The sequence below is a fragment of the Scyliorhinus torazame genome, chromosome 3 (assembly GCF_047496885.1).
Source record: "Scyliorhinus torazame isolate Kashiwa2021f chromosome 3, sScyTor2.1, whole genome shotgun sequence".
NCBI lineage: Eukaryota > Metazoa > Chordata > Chondrichthyes > Carcharhiniformes > Scyliorhinidae > Scyliorhinus > Scyliorhinus torazame.
Genome location: NC_092709.1, coordinates 266,764,173 through 266,791,127, shown reverse-complemented (window position 1 = coordinate 266,791,127; position 26,955 = coordinate 266,764,173). Strand labels below are relative to the sequence as shown.

The following is a 26,955-nucleotide window of genomic DNA, read 5'->3' as shown; positions in this document are numbered from 1 at the left end:
ACATTAGATCTTACTGAGCCATAACCTCTGCTCTTACTGCGTTCCACTTGGGCTCCATGCACCAAAGTCCAAATCCTTATATTCATCTACATAGCCTACACATGCAGTGTCTTCCAGCAGAGCCTGATAGTTTTCTGGCTCTGAGTTTCTGTGCGCTCTTCTTGCATTCCTCATTTGGTGGCAGAACTTTCAGACATCTAGTCCACATAATGGAACTTCTTTCTTAAACCTCCCCTTATTTTTAAACAGCTCTTTAAAATCTACCCATTTTTATTGTGCCTTCAGCTCTGTTGAACCGCCTTGGGAAATTTAATGCACCACCACTGTTGGTAAAATAAGATTTCACATCCATGTAATGTGAATTGTTTGAAGTAACAATTAAACATTACATTTATTTTTCCTATCAAAGCTAAACATATCAGTGTGTATTGCAGATCAACATGCATTAAAGTGGATGTTTCAATCAGTTATTGGAGGTCCAATTTAAAATAATTATCATGGAATACCTATAGTGTAGAAGGAACCCATTCAGCCCATTAAATCTGCATCGGCCCTCCGAAAGGGCACTCTACCTCGGCCCATTCCCCGCCACCTCAACCTACAGATCTTTGGACATTAAGGGGCAATTTAGCATGGCCAATCCATCTAACCTGCATATCTTTCGGCTGTGGGAAGAAATCGGAGCACCAGGAGGAAACTCACACAGATATGGAGAGAACATGCAAACTCCACACAGTCAAGTGACCTCCGTATTCTTCCCACCAAAAGGAACTACGTCATATTTATCAGTGTTTAACTGAAATACTATTGTCCTCCTGTAATTTGTTGCAGCCCTTCTCAGCATTGACTATCCCCCCAATTTGGTGTCATTGCAAATTTAGAAATTGTGATTTTGATTGCAAAGTCAAAATTGTTCATATACATTGTGAGCTGCAGTCGATCCTAGTGGAACAACGCTTCCCACCATCGGCTACTCTTAATAACTAACTTTATTGTCTTGAAGCCAGCCAGAAATCCGTTCTGCCACTTGTCCACTGTTGTTATTGTTGAATTAAGGCTTTAAGAAAACACACATCAATGCGATAGCAAATAAGTGAGAGAATTTTTATCCCATCAGCCTAGTCTGGATTTGTATCCAAGTACCAGAGCCGAAGGGCTGAGACAGTGCCTCCAAGTGAGTTAGAGATTTGGGGCAGTGGATTAATTGTGGTGCTTGTACCAATAGTCCTAGGTTTGTTGTGATGGTAACGTGAAGCTGAGGTGCGTCATATGGACTTTGGAGCAATAAAACTACCATATGTATCTATACAATATATCTCATTCAGTAACATTCAACCTTATACTTTGGAACTGACAAATAAGTTCTTGGGAGGTTTCCATGTTTTCATTAAGGTGAGGATGGTGTCAAGGAGGACCTTATAATTTATTTCTGGGCACAGCTTGAAGAAACTATTGATGTAGCAGTGCAAATCATGTCAGCAGAACCATTTCACTGAATGCGACAATTTAGGGCCACAGTAACAGGAATAAGCCATTTGGCTCAAGCCTGCTCCCTCATTCAATTAGACTTTGGTTGATCTGTATTTCAGTTCCATTTACTCCCCATTGTACCATGTTCCTCGATCGCATTGCTAACAAAAATCTATTGATCTTACCTTGAAATTCAAATTGTTTTGGCATCCACAGCCTTTTGAGAGAGAATGCCAGATTTCAGGTGGGGTTAAAGGGAAAATCCTTCTCCCCATCTCAGCTGCCAGTCTCCAGCTTGTCCCCCGACTTCCCCATTCCCTAGTTGTTCCCTTCTGTACCCCCTAACAGTTTTGAGGCTCCTGATTGCCTTCTGAGCAGCAGTCCTCTGCTTTTGCATGATGGAGCTCACTTTCCTCAGCAACCATAGTGGCAGAGGAACTGCCCTATCCCTGGGTTCGAGCATGTGAGTTTTCAATCGAAAGGGCAGAATGCCAATTTCTCTGCCGCTATCTTTGCTGGGTAGAGACCTTCATTACACTACTACTTGTTTCACTTGCTGCCACCTCACAGTTACCTACATATATGGTATTTTCAGTTGTAAACAGACAATGCATTGAAAGCTGCCAGAGTTTGTATTTTCAAATGTCTGTGGTTTCAAGGTGCAGCTTGTATCTAAAAACAATGCTTTTTTGGGAAGTCACGGAAGGTCCCCTTTTGTACAGGTTTACCTTTCTGAGATGCAGTACAGTACTCCAAATATAATCTTATCGAGGCTCCACACAACTGAAGCATAACTTCCCTTTGTATTCCAGTTCCTTGAGAGAAACTACAACATTCCAATAGCCTTCTTGATAGATTTGTGTACCAGGCTGCTAGCTTTAAATTATTTATGTTCTTAAGACTTCCAAATCTTTCTGTTCTTCAACAATACCTACTTCATAATTTAGAAAATACTCACAGAATAACAGAATTTGCAGTGCAGAACGAGGCCATTTGGCCCATCAAGTCTGCACTGGCCCTTGGAAAGAGCACCCTACCTAAGCCCGCACCTCCACCCTATCCCCACACCTCTACCAATCCCTGTAACCCCACCTTACCTTACCTTGTTTGGACACTCAGGGCAATTTTGCATAGCCAATCCACCTACCCCAGCACACCTTTGGACTGGGAGGAAACCGGAGCACCTGGAGGTAACCCACGCAGACACGGGGAGAACGTGCAGACTCTGCACAGAAAGTGACCCAAGCTGGGAATCGAACCTGGGACCCTGGCGCTGTGAAGCCATTGTGCTAACCACTATGCTACCATGCTGCCCACATTGCTTTAGACCGCATTCATCTTTGCAGTCTAAAGCAATGTACTCCAATTTTTTTTGGTAACGCATGGCTGGTTTGTTTAATTGCAGCCCTTTAATTTTTTTTGTATGGCCTCACACGCAAAACTTGTGAATAGTTTACATGGGAACTTCTGGGTTGTGTGGCTCTGCAGCTCAGAGGAACATTGAGAATCAACTGTGGCTCAGTTGGCAGCACTCTTGCCTTCTGATTTCAAGTCTTACTCCAGGGCACGAGTACAAGTTCTGCACAATTGGAGGTGTTGTCAATTGGATGAAACATTAAATTGAAGCCCCATCTGCCTGATCAATGGATGTAAAGATTCTATGGCAAGAGCAGGAGTTACTCCCGGTGTCCTGGCCGTTGTTTTCCCCTCAATACCTGTGTTTTTATAATATTAATTAATCACATTGCTGTTCATGAGAGTTCGCTGTGCATATCTTGGTTGCCACGTTTTCAACATTATATAACAATGAGTACATTTTTAAAAAAAAATATTTCATTGGCTGTAAAGCACTTTGGATAAACTCGGTGGTCATGAAAAACACAATATAATTTTTTCTTATTCATTCAAGTCTTTGCTGGCTAGGCCAGCATTTATTGCCCATTCCTAATTGCCCTCAAGAAGGTGGTAAGCTACTTTCTTAAACCACTACAGTCCATGTGGCCCACAATGCTGCATGGGAGGGAGTTGATTTGACCCAAAAACAGTGAAGGAATGGTGATAAAGTTCCAAGATAGAATGGTGAGTAGCTTGGAGGGGAACTTTCAGGTGGTGGTGTTTCCACGTATCCGCAGTACTTGTCCTTCTAGATGGTAATGTCGTGGGTTTGGGAGGTGGTGTCTGAGGAGGTCCTGCTGCATCTTGTTGATTGTACACTGCTGCTACTGAGCAAGTTTTTAAGTGTTCTAAAGTGACCTCACAACTGCCCTCACTGAACTCCATCTGCCATGGTTTTGCCCATTCACCTCATTTGTTTATGTTCCATTTTAGTTCCATCTTCAATACTTACAGTCCATACTAATTTATCTCATGCTGAACTTGTTTTTGCTTTCTCGTTTCAAATTTTGTAAAATTTAGTAAATTTGTTCCTGGTGTACTGATCTATATTGTCAAACAAGACTTAACTACCAGTAGGATTCAGTAATTTCATATTTACTTGAATTTGATCAAGCTACCTTTAATGAACAAAATTGGTACGGAAAGCCATAAATCTGGTTCATTAACTTTTTAAAAATCATACATGTTGTGGGATGTGCAACTCTTTAGTGGTGGGGCATTATTTTAAAGAATGACTCCAGTTAGAACCCCTTTTTCAAAATTAATGTCAAAGAATTATCATTTACTATACCTTTGCTTCAGTGCTTCTAATGTATTTTCCAAAATGGGTAATTCTCCTGACGTGATTGAGGAACTGTGTTGACCATCTGAGGGAGTTAGCAGATTTAACGCAAGGCACTGCAGCTGAAATACCCATGAGGTTATTAGTATTCTTTAAACAAATTACAAAAACTGAAGCAAATGAATTTTCTAACATTTGAAAGTGGTACTGAATTTTCAAATTATTTGCAGTCAATGTTTAAATAAGACAAACTTATTAAATAAGGCAAAACTTATGAAATGAGTTTGCTTTTCTCTACTGACTTTATTTCAAATACATTCAATTAAATAATTTGGATTTTAACATATGAAAATGTCCAATAGTTTTCAAATTGGAAAATATATACTAGATATAAAAAATGTAAATGAAACTGCATAGTTTCATATACTTGCAATAAAATACTGTGAAATAAATGGTACTTCAAATACTTTATACATCCAGTGTATGCCCTTATGTAAATAAAATAAAGTATTCATTTCATGAAATATCAAGAACTGGTCGAATCCATTATTGCCTCTTATCAATTCTTACTTTTAGGAATCATTACACCATAAGCAAGACTTGCAAATTTTGTCTGAAATCCAGAATCTATGGTAATTATCAAATAAACTGAGGCAAGCTGGATTGGCGTGTTTTGATCATCAGTGAGATCAAGTGTACACAAAGCTTCGTTCTCTCTTGTACTAGAGTTGGAATCATTGAAAAATTGTGTTTTCCCACAGATTGGAATTTATTTATTTTAAATTAGGAGTACCCAATTCATTTTTTCCAATTAAGGGGCAATTTAGCGTGGCCAATCCATCTAGCTTGCACATTTTTGGGTTGTGGGCGCGAAACCCTTGCAAACAAGGGGAGAATGTGCAAACTCCACACGGACAGTGACCCAGAGCCGGGATCGAACCTGGGACCTCGGCGCCGTGAGGCGGCAGTGCTGCCCTCAGATTTGAATTTCTTAAATATTTTCATTTCCTCCTTTGAAGGGCAGCACAATGGTGCAGTGGGTGAGCCCTGCTGCCTCACGGCGCCGAGGTCCCAGGTTCGATCCCGTCTCTGGGTCACTGTCCGTGTGGAGTTTGTACATTCTCCCCTTCTCTACGTGTGTTTCGGCCCCCACAACCCAAAAAAAAAGATGTGCAGGCTAGGTGGATTGGCCATGCTAAATTGCCTCTTAATTGGAAAAAATGAATTGGGCACTCTAAATTTATTTTAAAATTCCTTCCTTTGAACGCCACTTTTGTTTACATGGGATCAAATTCAGAATCATCAAATAATCACCATTGAAGTGGGAAATGGTTCAGAAGGGCACTTGGCACAGAAGATGGCGACACAGAGAATAAAGCAGACATAACTGATGCCTGGAGCCCATCGGGGTGCAAGTAGGACAGATAGGAACAGATCCAGGACAAAGGGAGCCAGACAGGAAGATTAAGAAATACATAAATGCGGGACACCACTTGAATAAAGCTGACTTCAGCCAAGGTGTACACAATGATATGCTAATACGAATGTCTTGGGCCATTGCCTAAAACAAAGGGACAATCGATACTGCTTCCCTGATGCTACCTGTAACCTGTAAAACCGCTTTACCTATAACCATGTGTAAATCGCAAAACGCTTACAAATAGCGATGTACAATCTATAAAATGTTTAAAGATAACAAGGTGATAATTGTTTTGTATCTGGGCCCATTGTGAACCCAAAGTATAAAATGAATGACTGCCATTCAAACCATGAGAAAGGCTGGCTACCGTACCGCGGGGTACGTACGCTTTCTCCCGAAGCTTCGTGTAACAATAAAACTGTACTGATTTGAACACAGCAAGTCTGACTCCTGAAGTGGTTGATTTTTCCCACAACATATTGGCGTAGTCGGCAGGGTCTTACTTCTGGTGAGTTCTGATCGAAGGCCTCGATCGGAAAGCCGGGGTAAAGAATGTTCCGAATCTGCAGGAATCAGACAGGTCAAAAGCTGCAGTTTAAAATAAGGTACCTATAGTGATAAGCATAGTGATATAAGTCTTGGCTGTATAGTGACATGATAATAGATAAAGTTTGGTACTAACTGCTGATAGTATTAAGGATTTGTGGCTTGTGCTGATCAACAAACGGGCAAGGTAGTGCTGCCCCAAATGCCCAGCCATCGACTGTCAAGAGGAGGAATCTCCCACGCGAAGGTCAGGATTTGAAGTGGGTATGGAAGCACCAAAGGCACTAAGGATTGTGAAGCACAAGTGGCAGAAATCGGCTAACCCCGAACTCTGTAGTGGCGAACAAACGCAGAGTTCTTGTATGAAAGTAGAGCATAAGTTGGGTACTGGGCTGTCAAATGTCTTATTAGCGGTGCGGAAAAGTGGCTGATCAACTCTGACCTAGAGCCGAACTCCGGTGGAGAAGCACGTTGCCGAGGTGGTAGTAGTGGACACCGTGAGTATAAGTCAAACTCTGAGAGACGGTAGCAATAGCGCGGCGCTGGAATAGTAATAGTGGCTGGGGGGTAGTGAAGTCCCTTCAGTAGAGAGCACACTTTGCTAGGAGGCAGCTGCGGCCGTACAGACGGTGCTAGGGTAGTAATAGTGGCTGGGGGGGGGGTAGTGAAGTCCCTCCAGTAGAGAGCACACTTTACTCATAGAAACCGGGGGTATTGAAGTCTGCGAGATGGCAGGCAATGATATAAAAAGGGGATCTGCAGGTTCTCTTATTGAGACATGTATGACAGACAGACAAGCGTTGATAAAAAAAGATGAAGAAGGACGGCTGGGACACTTCCCAGACCGTAGAACAACAGAGGGGTTGGATAGACAAAGAGAAGAGAAACAAGACTAAAAAGATAGAGATAATGTTAGTACATCAGTTAGCAGGACTAATTGAACAAGTAGGCACCTCTACTGAAAAGTGGAAGGAAGACAAAGAGATCAGGGAATTAGAATCTAGAGTAAGGGAACTGGAGAAACACAACCACGTGTTGAGAGAACAAGGGAGGGGGCAAACCGATTCCCTACCCCCTTACGAGCCCACACAGCAGGGGCCAACCGCCCCTCTGGCAGGGTGGGGTGCGTTAGAATACAATTTAGCGCCAGTAACCCGAGGGGGAACAGATGCGCAGCAAAAAGCGAATTATAAACCCTTTACCCCAGGTGAGAGACAGCAGATAATGGCTTCCCTGGTCAAATTACAACCTAGAAGCGCAAACACCAAATTCTGGGAAGAATTAGACACAATCTGGGTAGGACACCAGTTACACCTAAGAGACGTACACCAGCTGGTCAGGGCAGCCTGTCCAGCAGATAAGTGGAGGCAGGTAGCTGGCAGACCCGCCATTCCTGCAGCTGAGGATTATAACGGGGAACGGTGGACACATGCCGTTGCTTTAACAGCAGAGATAGATGCACAGCAGGGCCCCTTCGCCCAATTTAAAACGGAAATCCAGAGAGTGTTAGGGAACGCTCCCACTAACTGGAGCAAGATCACTACCACAAGACAGCAGAAAGGGGAAGGAGCTTCTGAATACGGGGAACGATTGTTCCACGTGTACCAAGAGTGCTCAGGGCAAGGGAACCCAGGTCGTGGAGATCGGGCGTTCATCCAAGCTTTTAAAGATGGACTCTCTAGTGCCCACCAGACTACCCTAAAAATGGGAGTTTATGTCCCAGGATTACGACGAGTTGGTAGAGTGGACTAGCGGTGTAAAGGTAGAGGGGACATCCCAGGTCAGAGCAAGACCAGAAAGAGTAGCAACCCCCAGTAACGGGAACTGGGCCAAGCCGAAACGGACCTGCCACAATTGTGGCCGGCAAGGGCACGATGCGAGGGATTGCAGGGCCCCACAGAAAGGAGACAGTGGGAAGCATTGCAGCCACTGTAATAAGTATGGACACTCAGAGGCAGTGTGTTGGGAGAAGCATGGGAGACCCCCGACCCAATCCAGGACCACCACAGAACCGGAGGGATCACGGAACCTCCGAGGTCAGTAGGGCTGACTGTCTGCAGCCCCCACTCACAAGGGTAAAAAGGAGGGAAGAATTTATGTGTCTGCACTAGTAGGGGGCAGACAATGTGAGATGCTAGTGGACACAGGAGCGTCCATATTTGTTACCAACCTACCCTTACCCCATACAAACAAAATGATTCGCCTAACCGGGATAGGAGGGAACAAAACACCCGTCTACCTGAGCGAAACCACGTTAGTAGAAATAAATAATTTGTGTATACCCATGAGATTCTATGTATGCCAAAATAGCGAGGGTACAATAATGGGAAATTATTTAATGAAGGAATATAAAGTTTTAATAGATTGTGGAAAGGGAGAATTGATTTGGCCAAGACAGGACGGTCGGAAAACTAAAATAGGGAAACTTACAAATCACTTGGAAACCGTTCAGGTGGCCACAGTCACCGCCAGAAATTGGGAATTAGAGACAGGGGGGGTTCGGAGCCATCTGTGCTTCCATCCCCAGAGTGTAGGCGGAGACAAAATTAGATACCGGACTGACTAAAACGGACCCAATAAAGGTACAAGGGCCAGAGCATAAGCCCCACCGACAGTATCCAATTAAGCCAGAATATTGGCAGAGGAAGTAATCCCTAGATGGGGAGTGCCCCTACAAATTGATTCGGACCAGAGGACACACTTCACTGGGAAAGTATGTAAGCTGATGGGGATAAAACAAAAATTCCATATCCCCTATCATCCACAGAGTTCTGGGATGGTGGAACGTATGAATAGAACACTTAAGAATACATTAGCTAAAGCCATGCAAACATCGGGAAAAATGTGGACAGAGGTATTGCCCACTATACTAATGAGGCTAAGAGCTACCACAAACCGGACAACCGGATTAACCCCTTATGAGCTAATGACAGGACGGGTGATGCAATTACCAGAAAGCATCATAACAGGTGGGACCGATGTAGGTCCGCTAAAAGACAGAATCAGGAGATATGTTTCGGAACTGAGCACCCAGCTAAAAGGGATGCGCAAATTTGTAAAAGACAATCAGGAACAAAAAGACGCACAAAGGGAGCTTGAAATATTCCCTGATGTCCCAGCAGCGGGAAGTCACGTCCTAATAAAAACACAACCTGTTAAGCCAGGATTTGCCCCAAAATGGAATGGGCCATATGAAGTCATAATTAGTGGAGACACCTGTGCCTATATTGACATAACAGGGAAGGGAACCTGGAAACACGACCCAGATAAAATTGTATAAACCTGAACATGAATGAACTAATCCGATTGCTTTCCCCCAAACACAGGAGACCGCGAGCGAAGGACCAGTGTTCTCAGAAAGTGTAGAACAGTTCTGCAACCAAGCATACAGACAGATTATAAACTATAGTGTTAGAATTGATACTTGCTCGTTGTAAAAATGTGTGCAACCACGGGTGTGATTATGATACTTTGCGTTGTCGCGACTGTAAATTTGACTGGGCTAGAGGATAATCTATTTTACAAAGCCCACATAAACTTACACGGGAATCAAACTGTATGCACATTAGCACAGTACCCGGTAGAAGCCCTATTTGTAGCCACCCCTGGGTGGATCCCGCGCAATTTATACATAGCTGATACATCAGGTGCACCCTGTAAGGGAGAAATGGAAAGTATAAAAAGGGTATACAGGGGAGATGTGTGAAACTTGTAAATCCCACCGACTCTGGGGGCGGGGAGCTCCAAAAGGAGGGAGGGAAAGCTGGTCAAGGTACAGCAAGTTATCTGCTTTGTTTCACAGGGCAGGGATGGGGATGTGCCTATGCCCTGGTCCCCACAAATAATTCCTGCATACAGACGCAGTGCATCCGCCAGCATTGTCGGAGAAATAAAGGACAGTTTACTTGCACCCGCAATGAACTAAAATGCATGAACATAACCGCAGGCAGACAGTTCATGTGTGGGCAGTGCAATGGGACTCACGTAAGCTCAGCCACATGGACATACCCATTTGATACTTACCAGGTGGTGGAATCAAACGGGGAGTCAGGGGAACCGAGAAATTGGGAATACAGGCAGACTCATAATCAAGACACCACATGCTACCGGGCAAAGGAGGGATACATGTTCCTCTTCAATGGAACGTATGCGACAGAAACACTAGATCTCCCAGGCCTTTTTGCAGTGGGAACCATAGGACGACTCACCGTACCATGCCCTCAGAAGAGACATATTCAGAGACGAATAGTGACCCGGGCTATCAGCAAGGAATTCTGCGCTGATTGGGAAACCCCGGGCACATTAGGATCATCCCTGGGGTATGGGTTCCTCGGGACTCTATCTCTGGGGGGAGAAGCAGGAGTGATTAATGCTAAGAACAGAAATGTAATTGTTTGCGGATTAACAATCTTGGGAAACAGTACCTCAAAAGCGCTAGAGGCTGTCAACCAAGAAATGGCTCAACTCAGATTATATGCACAACAGACACGGTATGCAGTAGACTACCAGTTAGCCCAACAAGGGGGAGTGTGTACAATCATAGGAGATAAACGTATAACCCATGTCATAGACGAATCCTATAATATTACAGAGGCCATTCACAATATCAGGGAACAACTGGATAACTTCAGACAGGGACCCACAAAAGGAAGTGGCTGGCTAGAGTGGCTAGTGGGAAATACCCGGGGACCCTATTTAATACACGGACTGGTCATGTTCATGTCGGTCACACTAGTGTGCTGCCTTAGCTTTGGGTGTCTAAAAATCTGCTGTAGTACCGTAACAATGGTTGTGTCAGGAGCCAGTGTCACCCTTAACGAAACCACGATATTCCCCGAAGACTCCAGGAGATGCGGAGAAAGACGGGAAGTTGCGGACCTGTACCTATGAGAGGTACCGTGGTGTTGGTCTACGGGGCTGTTGGACAGCCCGGACCAAAAGGAGGGGTTGAAGTGGGAAATGGTTCAGAAGGGCACTTGGCACAGAAGATGGCTGCCTGACACACAAGATGGAGACACAGAGAATAAAGCAGACATAACTGATGCCTGGAGCCCAGTGGGGTGCCAGTAGGACAGATAGGAACAGATCCAGGACAAAGGGAGCCAGACAGGAAGATTAAGAAATAAATAAATGCGGGACACCACTTGAATAAAGCTGACTTCAGCCAAGGTATACACAATGATATGCTAATACGAATGTCTTGGGCCATTTCCTAAAACAAAGGGACAATTGATACTGCTTCCCTGATGCTACCTGTAACCTGTAAAACCGCTTTACCTATAACCATGTGTAAATCGCAAAACGCTTACAAATAGCGATGTACAATCTATAAAATGTTTAAAGATAACAAGGTGATAATTGTTTTGTATCTGGGCCCATTGTGAACCCAAAGTATAAAATGAATGACTGCCATTCAAACCATGAGAAAGGCTGGCTACCGTACCGCGGGGTACGTACGCTTTCTCCCGAAGCTTCGTGTAACAATAAAACTGTACTGATTTGAACACAGCAAGTCTGACTCCTGAAGTGGTTGATTTTTCCCACAACACCATCAGCAGTGTTTTATTAATACATGTAAATTGAGATGAAATTTGCATACATGACTGAGATTGAAAGGAGTGAAAGAGCTCCCCCCCAAGTGCTTTGCAAGATTGTCAAGTGTTTAGCTGAGCTAATAATTGGACTGCCTCTTTTCTTATTGAGGGAGAACAGGATTAGGTTATGATGAATCTAGCCAACTCACCCAATGACATTCATGGCAAATGCTCCTAATTCCTGTGCCAGTCAAATTCTGAAATTAATGGAATGTCATCCTAATATTTGTTTTGTTACCTGTGTGGTAGGTTACATGTGCTACTCAATCCTTGGCTAATGAAGAGGTCTTCTGAATCTCGATGAAGAAGACTCAAGCTCATCCAGTAGTAACAAAAAGTTTATTGAGTAACTATAACAATAATTGCATGAGTTCTTTACTTTAACTTTGATACTAATGATAAGGTTAACAAGATCTAATTACAGTAACTATACATAACTCCACTAGCCATCTGAACTACTCTGCTATTGCCCTGGTCACAGTGCACCCCCGAGAGAGCCAAAGACCCAATGTGGTTGCCTTTTAATACCGCTGTTTCATAAAATTTCATAGAATTTACAGTGCAGAAGGAGGCCATTCGGCCCATCGAAGGAGCACCCTACCCAAGGTCAACACCTCCGCCCTATCCCCATAACCCAGTAATCCCACCCAACACTAAGGGCAATTTTGGACACTAAGGACAATTTTAACATGGCCAATCCACCTAACCTGCACATCTTTGGACTGTGGGAGGAAACCGGAGCACCCGGAGGAAACCCATGCACACAAGGGGAGGATGTGCAGACTCCGCACAGACAGTGACCCAAGTCGGAATCGAATCTGGGACCCTGGAGCTGTGAAGCAATTGTGCTATCCACAATGCTACTGTGCTGTTGGTCCGGCCCTCTAGTGATCATGTGGTGCTACTGATTACACATTAACCCTTTGTGTACATGCACATATGGAGATCATTACAATATTCAATAGTCTTCAAACCATTGCAAAATCCACATAAGTTTTCACTTTCCAAATATAGAAATACATCTTATTTGAGAGATGCATTTAACCATTGGTTAGCAAGAGCCAAGCATAGGGAGAATGAAGTGTTGAAAAGATTATTGTATCTGGGATACATGACTGATTTGGTTCTAATTTTCCCAAGATAATTACAGGGAACAGGCAGGTTATTTAACCCATCTTAATTTATCTACTCAGAGATTCTGAACAGTTCTGCTATAGCAACATCCAATTGCTTAAGTGATTTCCGGGTTTTCATTTCTCTAGCTAGAAGTTTATTTGCCTGAGGAAAAATTCCCCAAATCAACCCTACATTTATCCTATATTAGTTGAAGCCTTTGTCCTATATCAATGATTTACTTTTGAACAAGTTTTCACATTTACGTTTCCATGTAAGAAAAATAAAGAAATAAAGACAAATGAAATAAATGGGACTGATGTGGCTAGAAATCGATATGGAAAGATTAGTTGATAGCTATCATGGGAAAATCAGGCATGGTTCCTTGATAATTGTGACAAAGGTTGAAACATTCTCGCGTCATGTGTTGCACAAGACTGCAACTGACACGTTTTAAGCTGCAAACATGAAGCCATCTCTGACTGATGTACTGTGACTGATGTAACCCCTTTATACAATTAAGGTCCTTTTGTATCTTGAACAATACGGATATTTTCTCTTACATTACTTCAGATCAGGGTTATTCCATGCTGCTTGCCTTTTGTTTCAGTTTGATTAATATGCCAATGGAATCTATGATGCACCGGGCAGCACGGTAGCATAGTTAGCACAATTGCTTCACAGCTCCAGGGTCCCAGGTTCGAATCCCAGCTTGGGTCACTGTCTGTGCGGGGTCTGCACGTTCTCCCAGCGTGTGCGTGAGTTTCCTCCGGGCGCTCCGGTTTCCTCCTACAGTCCAAAGATGTGCAGGTTAGGTGGATTGGTCATGCTAAATTGCCGTTAGTGTCCAAAATTGCCCTTAGTGTTGGGTGGGTTTACTGGGTTATGGGGATAGGGTGGAAGCGTGGGCTTGGGTAGGATGCTCTTTCCAAGAGCCGGTGCAGACTCGATGGGCTGAATGGCCTCCTTCTGCACTGTAAATTCTATGAAAAAAAATGTGGTTAACTAACTTGTGTACTTACATATTTTCACTTTTTGGAAATTCTTCTTTCAAGACTGACAAGCCAAAATTTCTTCCAGCTTTTCTCAATACTCAACCAAGCAGAGGGCAGTAGAGCGGAGCTGCTGACTGGCTGTTGCGGGGGAAATTTGCCTACGTCCGTGTGCTCACCCTAACTTGAAGGTTGTTTGTGGAGGAGCTGTTGTCAAGTGACACTTAAACCCGAAACACTTCTTCAGTGTTTCCCTCCCTACCCCCTCCTCTAACCAAAAAAAAAACAACCGCTGTAAAGATCAAGAGGAAGGCTTGAGGGCGGGTAGAAGTAGAAAGAAGTTGAACCGTGACGTCACAGCCTGCAGGTAAGGGATTGGCTGGTGACTGGTAAGTAGTTTTTCTTTTATTTTCCCTCAGGTGTTATCGTGCGGGGCGCAGAGTGAGTGCTTGCTGAGAAGGGGAGTGAATAACAGGAAAGCTCTTTCTTTCTTTTTCTTTTTTTATCTAGAGGGGATGGCAGGGAAGGTAGTGCAATGTTCCTCCTGCAGAATGTTTGAGGTGAGGGACGCCGTCAGTGTCCCTGCTGATTTCATCTGTGGGAAGTGCATCCATCTCCAGCTCCTCAGAAACCGCGTTAGGGAACTGGAGCTGGAGCTGGATGAACTTCGGATCATTCGGGAGGCAGAGGTCGTCATAGATAGAAGCTTCAGGGATGCAGTTACCACGAAGAATAAAGATAGATGGGTGACGGTGAGAGGGGCTGGGAGGAGGCAGTCAGTACAGGGATCCCCTGTGGTCGTTCCCCTTAGTAACAAGTATACCGCTTTGGATACTGTTGGGAGGGGGGGGACTTACCAGGGGTAAGCCATGGGGTACAGGTCTCTGGCACAGAGTCTGTCCCTGTTGCTCAGAAGGGAAAGGGGGAGAGGAGTAGAGCATTAGTCATTGGAGACTCCATAGTTAGGGGGATAGACAGGAGATTCTGTGGGAACGAGAGACTCGTGGTTGGTGTGTTGCCTCCCAGGTGCCAGGGTACGTGATGTCTCGGATCGTGTTTTCGTGATCCTTAAGGGGGAGGGGGAGCAGCACCAAGTCGTGGTCCACATAGGTACCAACAAAGAACAACAAAGAAATGTACAGCACAGGAACAGGCCCTTCGGCCCTCCAAGCCCGTGCCGACCATGCTGCCCGACTAAACTACAATCTTCTACACTTCCTGGGTCCGTATCCCTCTATTCCCATCCTATTCATGTATTTGTCAAGATGCCCCTTAAATGTCACTATCGTCCCTGCTTCCACCACCTCCTCCGGTAGCAAGATCCAGGCACCCACTACCCTCTGCGTAAAAAACTTGCCTCGTACATCCACTCTAAACATTGCCCCTCTCACCTTAAATCTATGCCCCCTAGTAATTGACCCCTCTACCCTGGGGAAAAGCCTCTGACTATCCACTCTGTCTATGCCCCTCATAATTTTGTAGACCTCTATCAGGTCTCCCCTCAACCTCCTTCGTTCCAGTGAGAACAAACTGGGTTTATTCAACCGCTCCTCATAGCTAATGCCCTCCATACCAGGCAACATTCTGGTAAATCTCTTCTGCACCCTCTCTAAAGCCTCCACATCCTTCTGGTAGTGTGGCGACCAGAATTGAACACTATACTCCAAGTGTGGCCTAACTAAGGTTCTATACAGCTGCAACATGACTTGCCAATTCTTATACTCAATGCCTTGGCCAATGAAGGCAAGCATGCCGTATGCCTTCTTGACTACCTTCTCCACCTGTGTTGCCCCTTTCAATGACCTGTGGACCTGTACTCCTAGATCTCTTTGACTTTCAATACTCTTGAGGGTTCTACCATTCACTGTATATTCCCTACCTGCATTAGACCTTCCAAAATGCATTACTTCACATTTGTCCGGATAGGGATGTAAGGCAGGAATTCAGGGAACTAGGGTGGAAACTTAGATCTAGGACAAACAGAGTTATTATCTCTGGGTTGTTACCCGTGCCACGTGATAGCGAGACGAGGAATAGGGAGAGAGAGGAATTGAACACGTGGCTACAGGGATGGTGCAGGGGGGAGGGTTTCAGATTTCTGGATAATTGGGGCTCATACTGGGGTCGGTGGGACCTCTACCAACGGGATGGTCTACACCTGGACCAGAGGGGTACCAATATCCTGGGGGGGGAAATTTGCTAATGCTTTTCGGGAGGGTTTAAACTAGTTCAGCAGGGGCTTGGGAGCCTGAATTGTAGCTCCAGTATACAGGAGGTTGAGAGTAGTGAGGTCATGAGTATGGTTTCAGAGTTGCAGGAGTGTACCGGCAGGCAGGAAGGTGGTTTAAAGTGTGTCTTCTTCAATGCCAGGAGCATCCGGAATAAGGTAGGTGAACTTGCGGCATGGGTTGGTACCTGGGACTTCGATGTTGTGGCCATATCGGGGACATGGATAGAGCAGGGACAGGAATGATTGTTGCAGGTGCCGGGGTTTAGATATTTCAGTAAGCTCAGAGAAGGTGGTAAAAGAGGGGGAGGGGTGGCATTGTTAGTCAAGGACAGTATTACGGTGGCAGAAAGGACGTTTGATGAGGACTCGTCTACTGAGGTAGTATGGGCTGAGGTTAGAAACAGGAAAGGAGAGGTCACCCTGTTAGGGGTTTTCTATAGGCCTCCGAAAAGTTCCAGAGATGTAGAGGAAAGGATTGCAAAGATGATTCTGGATAGGAGCGAAAGCAACAGGGTAGTTGTTATGGGGGACTTTAACTTTCCAAATATTGACTGGAAACGCTATAGTTCGAGTCCTTTAGATGGGTCCGTTTTTGTCCAATGTGTGCAGGAGGGTTTCCTGACACAGTATGTAGATGGGCCAACGAGAGGCGAGGCCATATTGGATTTGGTACTGGGTAATGAACCAGGACAGGTGTTAGATTTGGAGGTAGGTGAGCACTTTGGTGATAGTGACCACAATTCAATTACGTTTACTTTAGTGATGGAAAGGGATAGGCATATACCGCAGGGCAAGAGTTATATCTGGGGGATTGGCAATTATGATGCGATGAGGCATGACTTAGGATGCATCGGATGGAGAGGAAAACTGCAGGGGATGGGCACAATGGAAATGTGGAGCTTGTTCAAGGAACAGCTACTGCGTGTCCTTGATAAGTATGTACCTGTCAGGCAGGGAGGAAGTGGTCGGCCAAGGGAACCGTGGTTTACTAAAGCAGTGGAAACACTTGTCAAGAGGCAGAAGGAGGCTTATGTAAAGATGAGACATGAAGGTTCAGTTAGGGCGCTCGAGAGTTACAAGTTAGCGAGGAAGGACCTAAAGAGAGAGCTAAGAAGAGCCAGGAGGGGACATGAGAAGTCTTTGGCAGGTAGGATCAAGGGTAACCCTAAAGCTTTCTATAGATATGTCAGGAATAAAGGAATGACTAGGGTAAGAGTAGGGCCAGACAAGGACAGTAGTGGGAAGTTGTGCTTGGAGTCCGAGGAGATAGGAGAGGTGCTGAATGAATATTTTTCATTAGTATTCACACAGGAAAAAGACAATGTTGTCGAGGAGAATACGGAGATTCAGACTACTAGACTAGAAGGGCTTGAGGTTCATAAGGAGGAAGTGTTAGCAATTCTGGAAAGTGTGAAAATAGATAGGTCCCCTGGGCCAGATGGGATCTATCCTAGGATTCTCTGGGAAGCTTGGGAGGAGATTGCTGAGCCTTTGGCTTTCATTTTTAAGTCATCTTTGTCTACAGGAATAGTGCCCGAAGACTGGAGGATAGCAAATGGTGTCCCTTTGTTCAAGAAGGGGAGTAGAGACAACCCCGGTAACTATAGACCAGTGAGCCTTACTTCTGTTGTGGGCAAAATCTTGGAAAGGTTTATAAGAGATAGGGTGTATAATCATCTGGAAAGGAATAATTTGATTAGAGATAGTCAACACGGTTTTGTGAAGGGTAGGTCGTGCCTCACAAACCTTATTGAGTTCTTTGAGAAGGTGACCAAACAGGTGGATGAGGGTAAAGCAGTTGATGTGGTGTATATGGATTTCAGTAAAGCATTTGATAAGGTTCCCCACGGTAGACTACTGCAGAAAATACGGAGGCATGGGATTCAGGGTGATTTAGCAGTTTGGATCAGAAATTGGCTAGCTGGAAGAAGACAAAGGGTGGTGGTTGATGGGAAATGTTCAGACTGGAGTCCAGTTACTAGTGGTGTACCACAAGGATCAGTTTTGGGGCCACTGCTCTTTGTCATTTTTATAAATGACCTGGAGGAGGGCGTAGAAGGATGGGTGAGTAAATTTGCAGATGACGCTAAAGTCGGTGGAGTTGTGGACAGTGCGGAAGGATGTTACAAGTTACAGAGGGACATAGATAAGCTGCAGCGCTGGGCTAAGAGGTGGCAAATGGAGTTTAATGCAGAAAAGTGTGAGGTGATTCATTTTGAAAGGAGTAACAGGAAGACAGAGTACTGGGCTAATGGTAAGATTCTTGGCAGTGTGGATGAGCAGAGAGATCTCGGTGTCCATGTACATAGATCCCTGAAAGTTGCCACCCAGGTTGAGAGGGTTGTTAAGAAGGCCTATGGAGTGTTGGCCTTTATTGGTAGAGGGATTGAGTTTCGGAGCCAAGAGGTCATGTTGCAGCTGTACAAAACTCTGGTGCGGCCGCATTTGGAATATTGCGTGCAATTCTGGTCGCCGCATTATAGGAAGGATGTGGAAGCCTTGGAAAGGTGCAGAGGAGATTTACCAGAATGTTGCCTGGTATGGAGGGAAGATCTTATGAGGAAAGGCTGAGGGACTTGAGGCTGTTTTCGTTAGAGAGAAGAAGGTTACGAGGTGACTTAATTGAGGCATACAAGATGATCAGAGGATTGGATAGGGTGGACAGTGAGAGCCTTTTTCCTCGGATGGTGATGTCTAGTACGAGGGGACATAGCCTTAAATTGAGGGGAGATAGATATAAGACAGATGTCAGAGGTAGGTTCTTTACTCAGAGAGTAGTAAGGGCGTGGAATGCCCTGTCTGCAACAGTAGTGGACTCGCCAACATTAAGGGCACTCAAATGGTCATTGGATAGACATATGGACGATAAGGGAATAGTGTAGATGGGCTTTAAAATGGTTTCACAGGTTGGCGCAACATCGAGGGCCGAAGGGCCTGTACTGCGCTGTCATGTTCTATGTTCTCTGACACTGGCAAACAGCCTTGTGGCTCTTCCTACTGTTTGAATGTATCCCTCAAGTCTCTGGCCAGAAATGGATATAATACAAAAGGCGAATCTGACCAGTGCACAGTCTTTTTTGATCATGTCAGCTTGTGTAATACACATTTGGCTTCATAATTAAACATGAAACCCTGATCTCATTGATTGGTGGAAATGGCTCTCAAGGCTACATTCGTTCCAGTGTTTCTATTCTTTTGGTTTTGTTTAACCCTGCTCTGCATTGGTTGGATTGTTCAGCATCGCATTCACCACTCACCTCAACTCCAAAGTGATGCTGTTCATTTCACTTCCTCACCCCCATCAAGAAGACAGTCATTAGTTGGTCAAGTCATACATGAACAACAACAACTTGGACAAAACTGCAGGTCACCAAGGCCATGGAGATTGGGAGAGGAAAGCAAGTTTTAAGATTGGATTTCAAAATGAAGATATGTAAAGATTTATTTTTGTAACTTGCATTTAAATGTGCACAATTACTACAAAATTGCAAAAAGGAGTTCAATTATAGGTACAGGTTCTCTCAGCTTTAGTGAAAGTTTTAGTGGAAAAACTAAGGTGCAGACGACTTGGTGATTGAATTGTCACACACTGTCCCAGTATAAATTTGATATTTATGGATCTGGCCTTGCATGCGCTGGATGCATTTAGATTTTTGCATCAGGATCTCTTCCAGCTGTGTTACATAATCTTTGAATTCCTGCCAAGAAATACAAATCATTCATTCAGGCAATTTTGCAATATTTGAAATACTTGGTTGTGCAGTAGATTTTATACTAAGAGTTTCCATGAGGAAAGATGTGTTTTTTTTTTTACAATCATGACGGCACTTAAAGAAAGGTTTCATGGAGCACAATAGATTCATCTAACAATATTGATTGTCCCAATAAGCAAGAAGAGGACATTGCTCACCATCAACACACTGCAAATTATCTGTAGACGTTTACAATATCCAAAGTACCTGACAGATTTGCTTTCTCACAGAATTTGGCATCTGGCAATTATTCTACTTACCCCAGTTGAGGTCATTAATTTATAAATATATATTTATTCATTTTCAGTATTTTTGTTTATCCATTAAACACAGTATCTGAGGTTGTATCCCATAACAAACAGAATTTATCACCCTGGTAACTATGGCATTCTACTCTATATACTTATAAGAAGATAAAGTTTATTTTAATGTTGGGAGATGAGACTTTTTAAAATTTTGTTCTTGGGATGTGATTGTCACTGGCAAGGCCAGCATTTATTGCTCATCCCTAAATGCCCTTTAGAAGGTGGTGGCAAGCTGCCCTCTTGAATCATTACAGTCCATGTTGTGTAGGTACACCAATGGCATTTTTTTGGTAGCGGTTTGGTGCAACTGAGTGATTTGCTAGGTCTTTTCAGAGGGCAGTTCAAAGTCAACCATATTGCTGTGGGTCTGGAGTCAAGTGACGGCCAGATCAGGTAAGGAGGGCAGATTTCCTCTCCTGAAGGGCAAGAGTGAACCAGATGAGGACAGCATGGTGGCACAGTGGTCAGCATTGCTGCCTCACGGCGCCGAGGTCCCAGGTTCGATCCTGGCTCTGGGTCACTGTCCATGTCGAGTTTGCACATTCTCCCTGTGTTTGCGTGGGTTTCGCCCCCACAACCTAAAGATGTGCAGGCTAGGTGGATTGCCCCTTAATTGGAATAAATTAATTAGATACTCTAAATTTATTAAAAGAAAGAGTTAACCAGATGAGCTTTTGCAACAATCTGGCAGTTTAATGATCATTATTAATGAGACTAACATTTTAATCCAGATTTTTAAAATTAATCTAATTTAAATTTCCCCAGGTGGGATTTGAACTCCTGTCTTCAGACCATAAGTAATGACCTATAGATTACCAATCTAGTAAAATCACCACTATCCTACGGTTTTGTAGGGTGTGATGTGTGACATTTTTGATAGGCTGATTACAAAGGTTGAAAGTCAGCAGATTGTTGGAGCGAGTTGAATATGGAGTTTCGTGTTTGCATGAGTTTCGCCCCCACAACCCAAAGATGTGCAGGATAGGTGGATAGGCCACGCTAAATTGCCCCTTAATTGGAAAAAATGAATTGGGTACTATAAATTTATTTTTAAAATTAAAACAAAAAGATGGTTGGTGGTTGAGAATCATAACCTCATTGAAACATACAAGATTCTGAAGGGGCTTGACAGGGTGGACACTCATTGTTTATGCTGAATAGGGAATCTAAAACATGGGAGGCACAGTTTCAGGATAATGGGCCAATCATTTGGGACTGAGACGAGGAAATTCTTTCACTCGGAGGATTGTGAATCTTTGGAATTCTCTACCCCAGAGGGTTATGAATGCTCCATCATTGAATACATTTAAGACTGGGTTAGACAGAGTTTTGGTCTCTCGGGAGTGGGCGGGAAAGTGGAGCTGAAGCCCGTAATCAGCCATGATTATATTGAATAGCAGAGCGGCCTGGATGGGCCGTATGATCAACCCTTTCTCCTATCTTCTGTGTGTTACACAGCACGTTGTTATAATTTGGAGTGTTTTGGAATGCTCTGCTTGAAAGGATAATGGAGGAGGATTCAATAATAATTTTCAAAAGGGAATTGCTTATCCACTTGAAAGGAAAACAGAAATGGAACTACTTGGCTAGCTCTTTCAAAGAGCTGGGTCAGTGATGATTGACTGAACAGCCTCCTTTGATGCTGTAAAATTCTAAAATGTAGGGATTGAATTTCATCAAGACACAGAGACTACACGCAATGGAGTTCCATAGCTGGGGTGAGGCAGACAGAGTATTCGGCAATCATGATGTCGGACATGCTCCGCACTGGGTGGATGTGGTTTTGGAAAAGGGGCCAGCCTAGAGACTGGAGTGGAGGCTGTGGGTTTGATGGCAGATCTGAGTTTTGCACTAAAATGGGGAAGGTGATTGAGTATGTGGGGTTAAACCGGAATGGGGAGATTTCACCATGGGTGATCTGGGAGGAGTTGAGGGGCGAGGTTATTTCATTCAAGGCGAAGGTGGAATGGAAGGTACGGGAAGAGTGGCAGTGATGATAGAGGTGATTTTGGAGGTAGATATGCAGAGGACCCGGAATCAGGACTTTTACTGAGGAGGAGGAAAGAGTTGCAGGCAAAGTTTAATATTTTATCCACAGGGAGGGCGATCCGGCAGCTGAGGCGAGCGAGCGAGAGAGGTCGCCTATGAGTATGGAGAGAAGGTCAGTCGATTACTGGCAGGTCAGCTCCGTCGGCAGGCGGCATTGAGGGAGATCATGCAGATTAGGGATGGGAAGGGTGGGTTGGTAGTGGCAGGTGAATAAGGTGTTTGAAGAGTTTTCTAGGGACTTGTATAAGTCGGAGCTGCCGGAGGACGAGTCGGTTGAGGGTATTTCTGGAGCAACTGGAGTGCCCAGAGGTGGGGCAGGGGAGAGGGTGGGATTGGAGGAACCAATGGTGGTGGAAGAAGTGCAGGCAGCGAAAGGGAAGATGCAGTTGGGTAAGGCGCTGGGGCCAGATGGGTTCCCGGTGGAATTTTATAAAAAATTCAAGGATTCTTGTGACATATATCTCTTGGGTTGCACCTAGCTTACTTTTTGTAAAATACTACTCGCGGATACGACACCTGTAACTTAATGTTCAAGCTAGAAATATGTAAAACGAATTGTCAAATTATTTTTTTTTAAATTTAGAGTACCCAATTAATTTTTTCCAATTAAGGGCCAATTTAGCATGGCCAATCCACCTACCCTGCACATCTTTTGGGTTGTGGGGTGAAACCCACGCAAACATGGGGAGAATGAGCAAACTCCACACGGACAGTGACCAAGAGCTGTGATCGAACCTGGGACCTCGACGCCGTGAGGCAGCAGGGCTAACCACTGCGCCACCATGCTGCCCCAACAAATTGTCAAGTATACAATATAATGTGAAAATCCAATAAAAAATTTAATTTTTTAAATTCAAGGATAAGTTGACATTACTAATGGTAGAAATGTTTGAGGATGCAATGATTAGGGGAGTATTGCTGGAGACGGCGGGGCAAGCATCCATCTCACTATTGCCTAAAAGGATCCGGTAGAGTGTGGATCGTACAGGCATTTCTATACTGAGCATGGATGCTAAGATATTGGAGACGGTGCTGGCGCTGAGGTTGGAGGAGTGCCTCCTGAAGGTGGTGGGGGAGGATCAGATGGGGTTCATCAAGGGCAGGCAGCAGTTGTCGAATGTGCAACGGCTGCTGGATGTGGTGCTTACTCTGGCAGAAGGAAGTGAGCTGGAGGTGATGGTGGCATTAGGTGCGGAGAAGGTGTTTGGCATCTGTTTGCGGTGCTGGAGAAATTTGGGATTGGGCCTAGGTTTGTGGCATGGGTGAAATTGTTGTATAAGGCTCCAAAAGCATGTGTACGAACGAACGATATGAATTTGGGGTACTTTCCACTATTTCAGGGAACGAGGCAGGGATGCCCCATGTTCCCCTCCCCTGTTCACGCTGGTGATTGAACCCTTGGCCAATGCGCTGAGGGGTTCGGACACATGGAAGCTGATGGTGTGGGAGGGGGAGATGTGGAGCATAGGGTGTCTGTACGTGGATGATCTGCTGTTGAACATCTCATCGGTGAGAGATATAATGGGGTTGTTAAGGAGATTTGGGGCATTTTTGGGGTGCAAGTTGAATCTCGGGAAAGGCAAATATTTTGTGGTGTCTTCGCCAGGGGCGGGAGTGGGGGGGTTTGCTAAAATGAGCGACAGCAGGTGAGTGCAGGTGACACGGGACCAGGCAGGGCTTCGTAAGCTCAATTTCATGAGTCTGGTGGAGAGGGTGAAGGAGGACTTGTTGCGATGGGATAGTCTCCTCTTGTCGCTGGTAGGCTGGGTGCAGGCAGTGAAGATGAACATTCTGCCACGGTTCTTGTTTCTGTTGCAGTGTCTGCTGGTCTTTTTACCAAAGTCATTTTTTAAGGGGATGGATAGGCTGGTCTCTTTGTTTGTGTGAGTAGGGAAGGTGGCTAGGATAAGGAAAGTGGTGCTCAAAAGGGGGTGGCAGTGGGGGAGGGACTGCCCGTCCTAACTTGTTATTACTGGGCAGTGAATGCGGAGAAAGTGCGGGGCTGGAGTAAGGAGATGGAGGCTTTATGGGTGCAGATGGAGGCAGGTTCATGTAATAAGTTGGGGTTGCTGGCGCTGGCAACAGCGCCGTTACCTCTCGCCCCAGGGAAGTATTCAAGTAATCCTCTAGTGGTAGCTACACTGAAGATTTGGGAGGCAATTCTAGCAGCATGTTAAGTTGAGGGCAGGCTCGAGGGTGATGCCGATAAGAGGGAACTCTGGGTTTGACCCGGGGAGGTTGGATGCGAGGTTCAGGAAATGGGAGGGTGGCTGAAGGAGATGAAGGATTTGTTTTTGGAGGGGCGGTGTGCGAGCTTGGAAGAGTTGGTGGGGAGATGGGAAGGTTTGGGCTCCAGCGTGAGGAGAGCTTTAGCTACATGCAGGTGTGTAATTTCACGAGAAAGGTCTTCGCGAGCTTCCCAGTGGCGCTGTTCTTTTCATTGTTGGAGGAGGTGCTGTCAGCGATGGGGCTGGAGGGTGGGGTCGTTTCGGCGATATATAGGAGGATCATGGAGGACGATATAGTATTCATGGAGGGGATTAAGGCCAAGTGGGAGGAGGAGCTTGATGGCATTGAAGGAGGGATTATGGTGCAAGGTGCTGTGGAGGGTTAATGCCTCAACCTCATGGGTGAGGCTGGGGTTGATTCAATTAAAAGTGGTGCATAGGGTGCACTTAACAAAGGCGAGGATAAGCCGGTTATTTGAGGGGTTGGAGGACAGCTGCGAGTGGTGCTGGAGGGACCCAGCTAATCGTGGGGCAGGTGAGGGGTTCCACAAGAGATGGGGTTTGCTTATCTTAAACTTAGCGGATCTGGTTGCTGTCAAGGGTGGCTGGGGGTGGGGGTGGTTCTTATTTTTTGTAAAAATGTTAAAGTGTTGAAAATTTGAATCAAAATATTTTTTTAAAAAACACATATTGAATGATCTCTTTCTTTCCTGTAATATCGAGGATTCTATGATTGATTGGTCAGAGTAAAGTGATCTGTTCTGTTAGCGAAAGCCAATGGAGAATGTCTAATTTTTCATCTCGGTTTTCACTTCAGTACAGCATTGAGGGAATATTGCAGTCAGAAGCTTCCAGATAGGCGGCATGGTGGCACAGTGGTTAGCACTGCTGCCTACGGCGCTGAGGACCCAGGTTCAATCCCAGCTCTGGGTCACTGTCTGTGTGGAGTTTGCACATTCTCCCAGTGTCTGCGTGGGTTTCTCCCCCACAACCCAAAGATGTGTAGGGTAGGTGGATTGGACATGCTAAATTGCCCCTTAATTGGAAAAAAATAATTGGGTACTCTAAATTTATTTAAAAAAAGAAGCTTCCAGGTGACACATTAAACCAAGGCCCTTCAGCAGGCCCAGCAGGGTGTAAAAGAATCCATGGCATTCATCGAAGAAGAACATGGGAGGTTATCTCTTAACAAAGGCCACCAAAAATATTATCAAGTCATTATTTCGATACAATACCTGTGACTTTGATGTAAGAAAATATAATAACTAAACTTCTAAACTACTTGATTGGCCTGTTCCACAGTTGTCAAAGGTACTATGTAACTGAAAATAAGAGTTGTTGATGGCAATATAAAATTGAAACAAAATGCTTAAATGAAAACAGAATGGAGTCAATTTTTGGTTTGAGCATACACTGTGCTGCCAATGAGTGAGTAGGGGCTGTTCCCACTAAAGGAATTGGCATGTGGCCAGCCCCAGTACAGCCACTAGCAAGGCCTAGATCTGCTGATATATATCTGCATATATTGACATAAATATAAATTTCCATGTATTTACATTGCTGTCTTGCCCAAAATATCATATTATATTCCTCATTCTGTTTATACAGCTTTATAAATTTGTACATCTACATGAATATTCCAAAACTGTCAACCAGTAAATAATATCAAAGAACATAATTTAATGTAGCCCACTCTATCGTAACGATTACTGATTGGGGCCGCACGGTGGTGCAGTGGTTAGCACTGCTGCCTCAAGGCGCAGAGGACCCGGGTTTGATCCTGGTCCCGGGTCACTGACCGTGAGGAGTTTGCACATTTTCCCCGTGTCTGCGTATGTCTCACCCCCACAACCCAAAGATGTGCAGGATAGGTGGATTGGCCACGTTAAATTGTCCCTTAATTGGAAAAGAAATTAATTGGGCACTTTAAATGAAAAAGAAAGTAATGATTACTGATTGTGTAAATTGGGGATAAAATCATCTGGTAACTAACTTGCAGGAACACAGTATTACATGATTTGATCCATATTACACATTATAATGTGCATTTCTTCTTGTCCATATCGTTTGCTTAATGAAACAATGGAACAATGAAAATGTACAATCAGTATCTTAATATTCTCCTTTTTCATGTAAAATTATTATAAAATATATTTATTCAAGATAATGCACAATATTCATTTTTGAATAGGATGCTGAATTCTCTTGCATTGGTACGTACATACCATTTTTATGGTGGGGGTTTTCCGGAAGTGGCAATTTAGCATGGACAATCCACCTACCTTGCGCATATTTGGGTTGTGGGGGTGAGACCCACGCATCTATGAGGAGAATGTTCAAACTCCACATGGACAATGACCGGGAGCTGGGATCGAACCTGGGCCCTCAGCGCCATGAGGCAGCATTATAGTGGGGTTTTAACAGCACTGTGGGTGGACCTGCAGTCGTTCAAGAAGATGGTACATCACCACATTCTCAAGGGTAATTACCTGTTTCTTTTTATTCATTCCTGGGATGTGGGCTTCACTGGCTGGGGCAGCACTTATTGCCCATCTCTAACTGCCCTTGAGTTAAGAGTC

General features: G+C 44.6%; 1 protein-coding gene across 1 annotated transcript in view; it reads right to left on the bottom strand.

Moving 5' to 3' along the window:
• Nucleotides 1-19,458: 19,458 nt before the first annotated feature.
• The window catches only part of LOC140409107 (kinesin-like protein KIF24), a 169,008-nt gene continuing 161,511 nt past the window's right edge, over nt 19,459-26,955 (bottom strand). Inside the window, exon 13 of the mRNA XM_072497220.1 lies at nt 19,459-19,740. Coding sequence (XP_072353321.1) covers nt 19,594-19,740 — 147 coding nt within the window. The 3' untranslated portion in view covers nt 19,459-19,593. The remainder of the gene's footprint in view (nt 19,741-26,955) is intronic.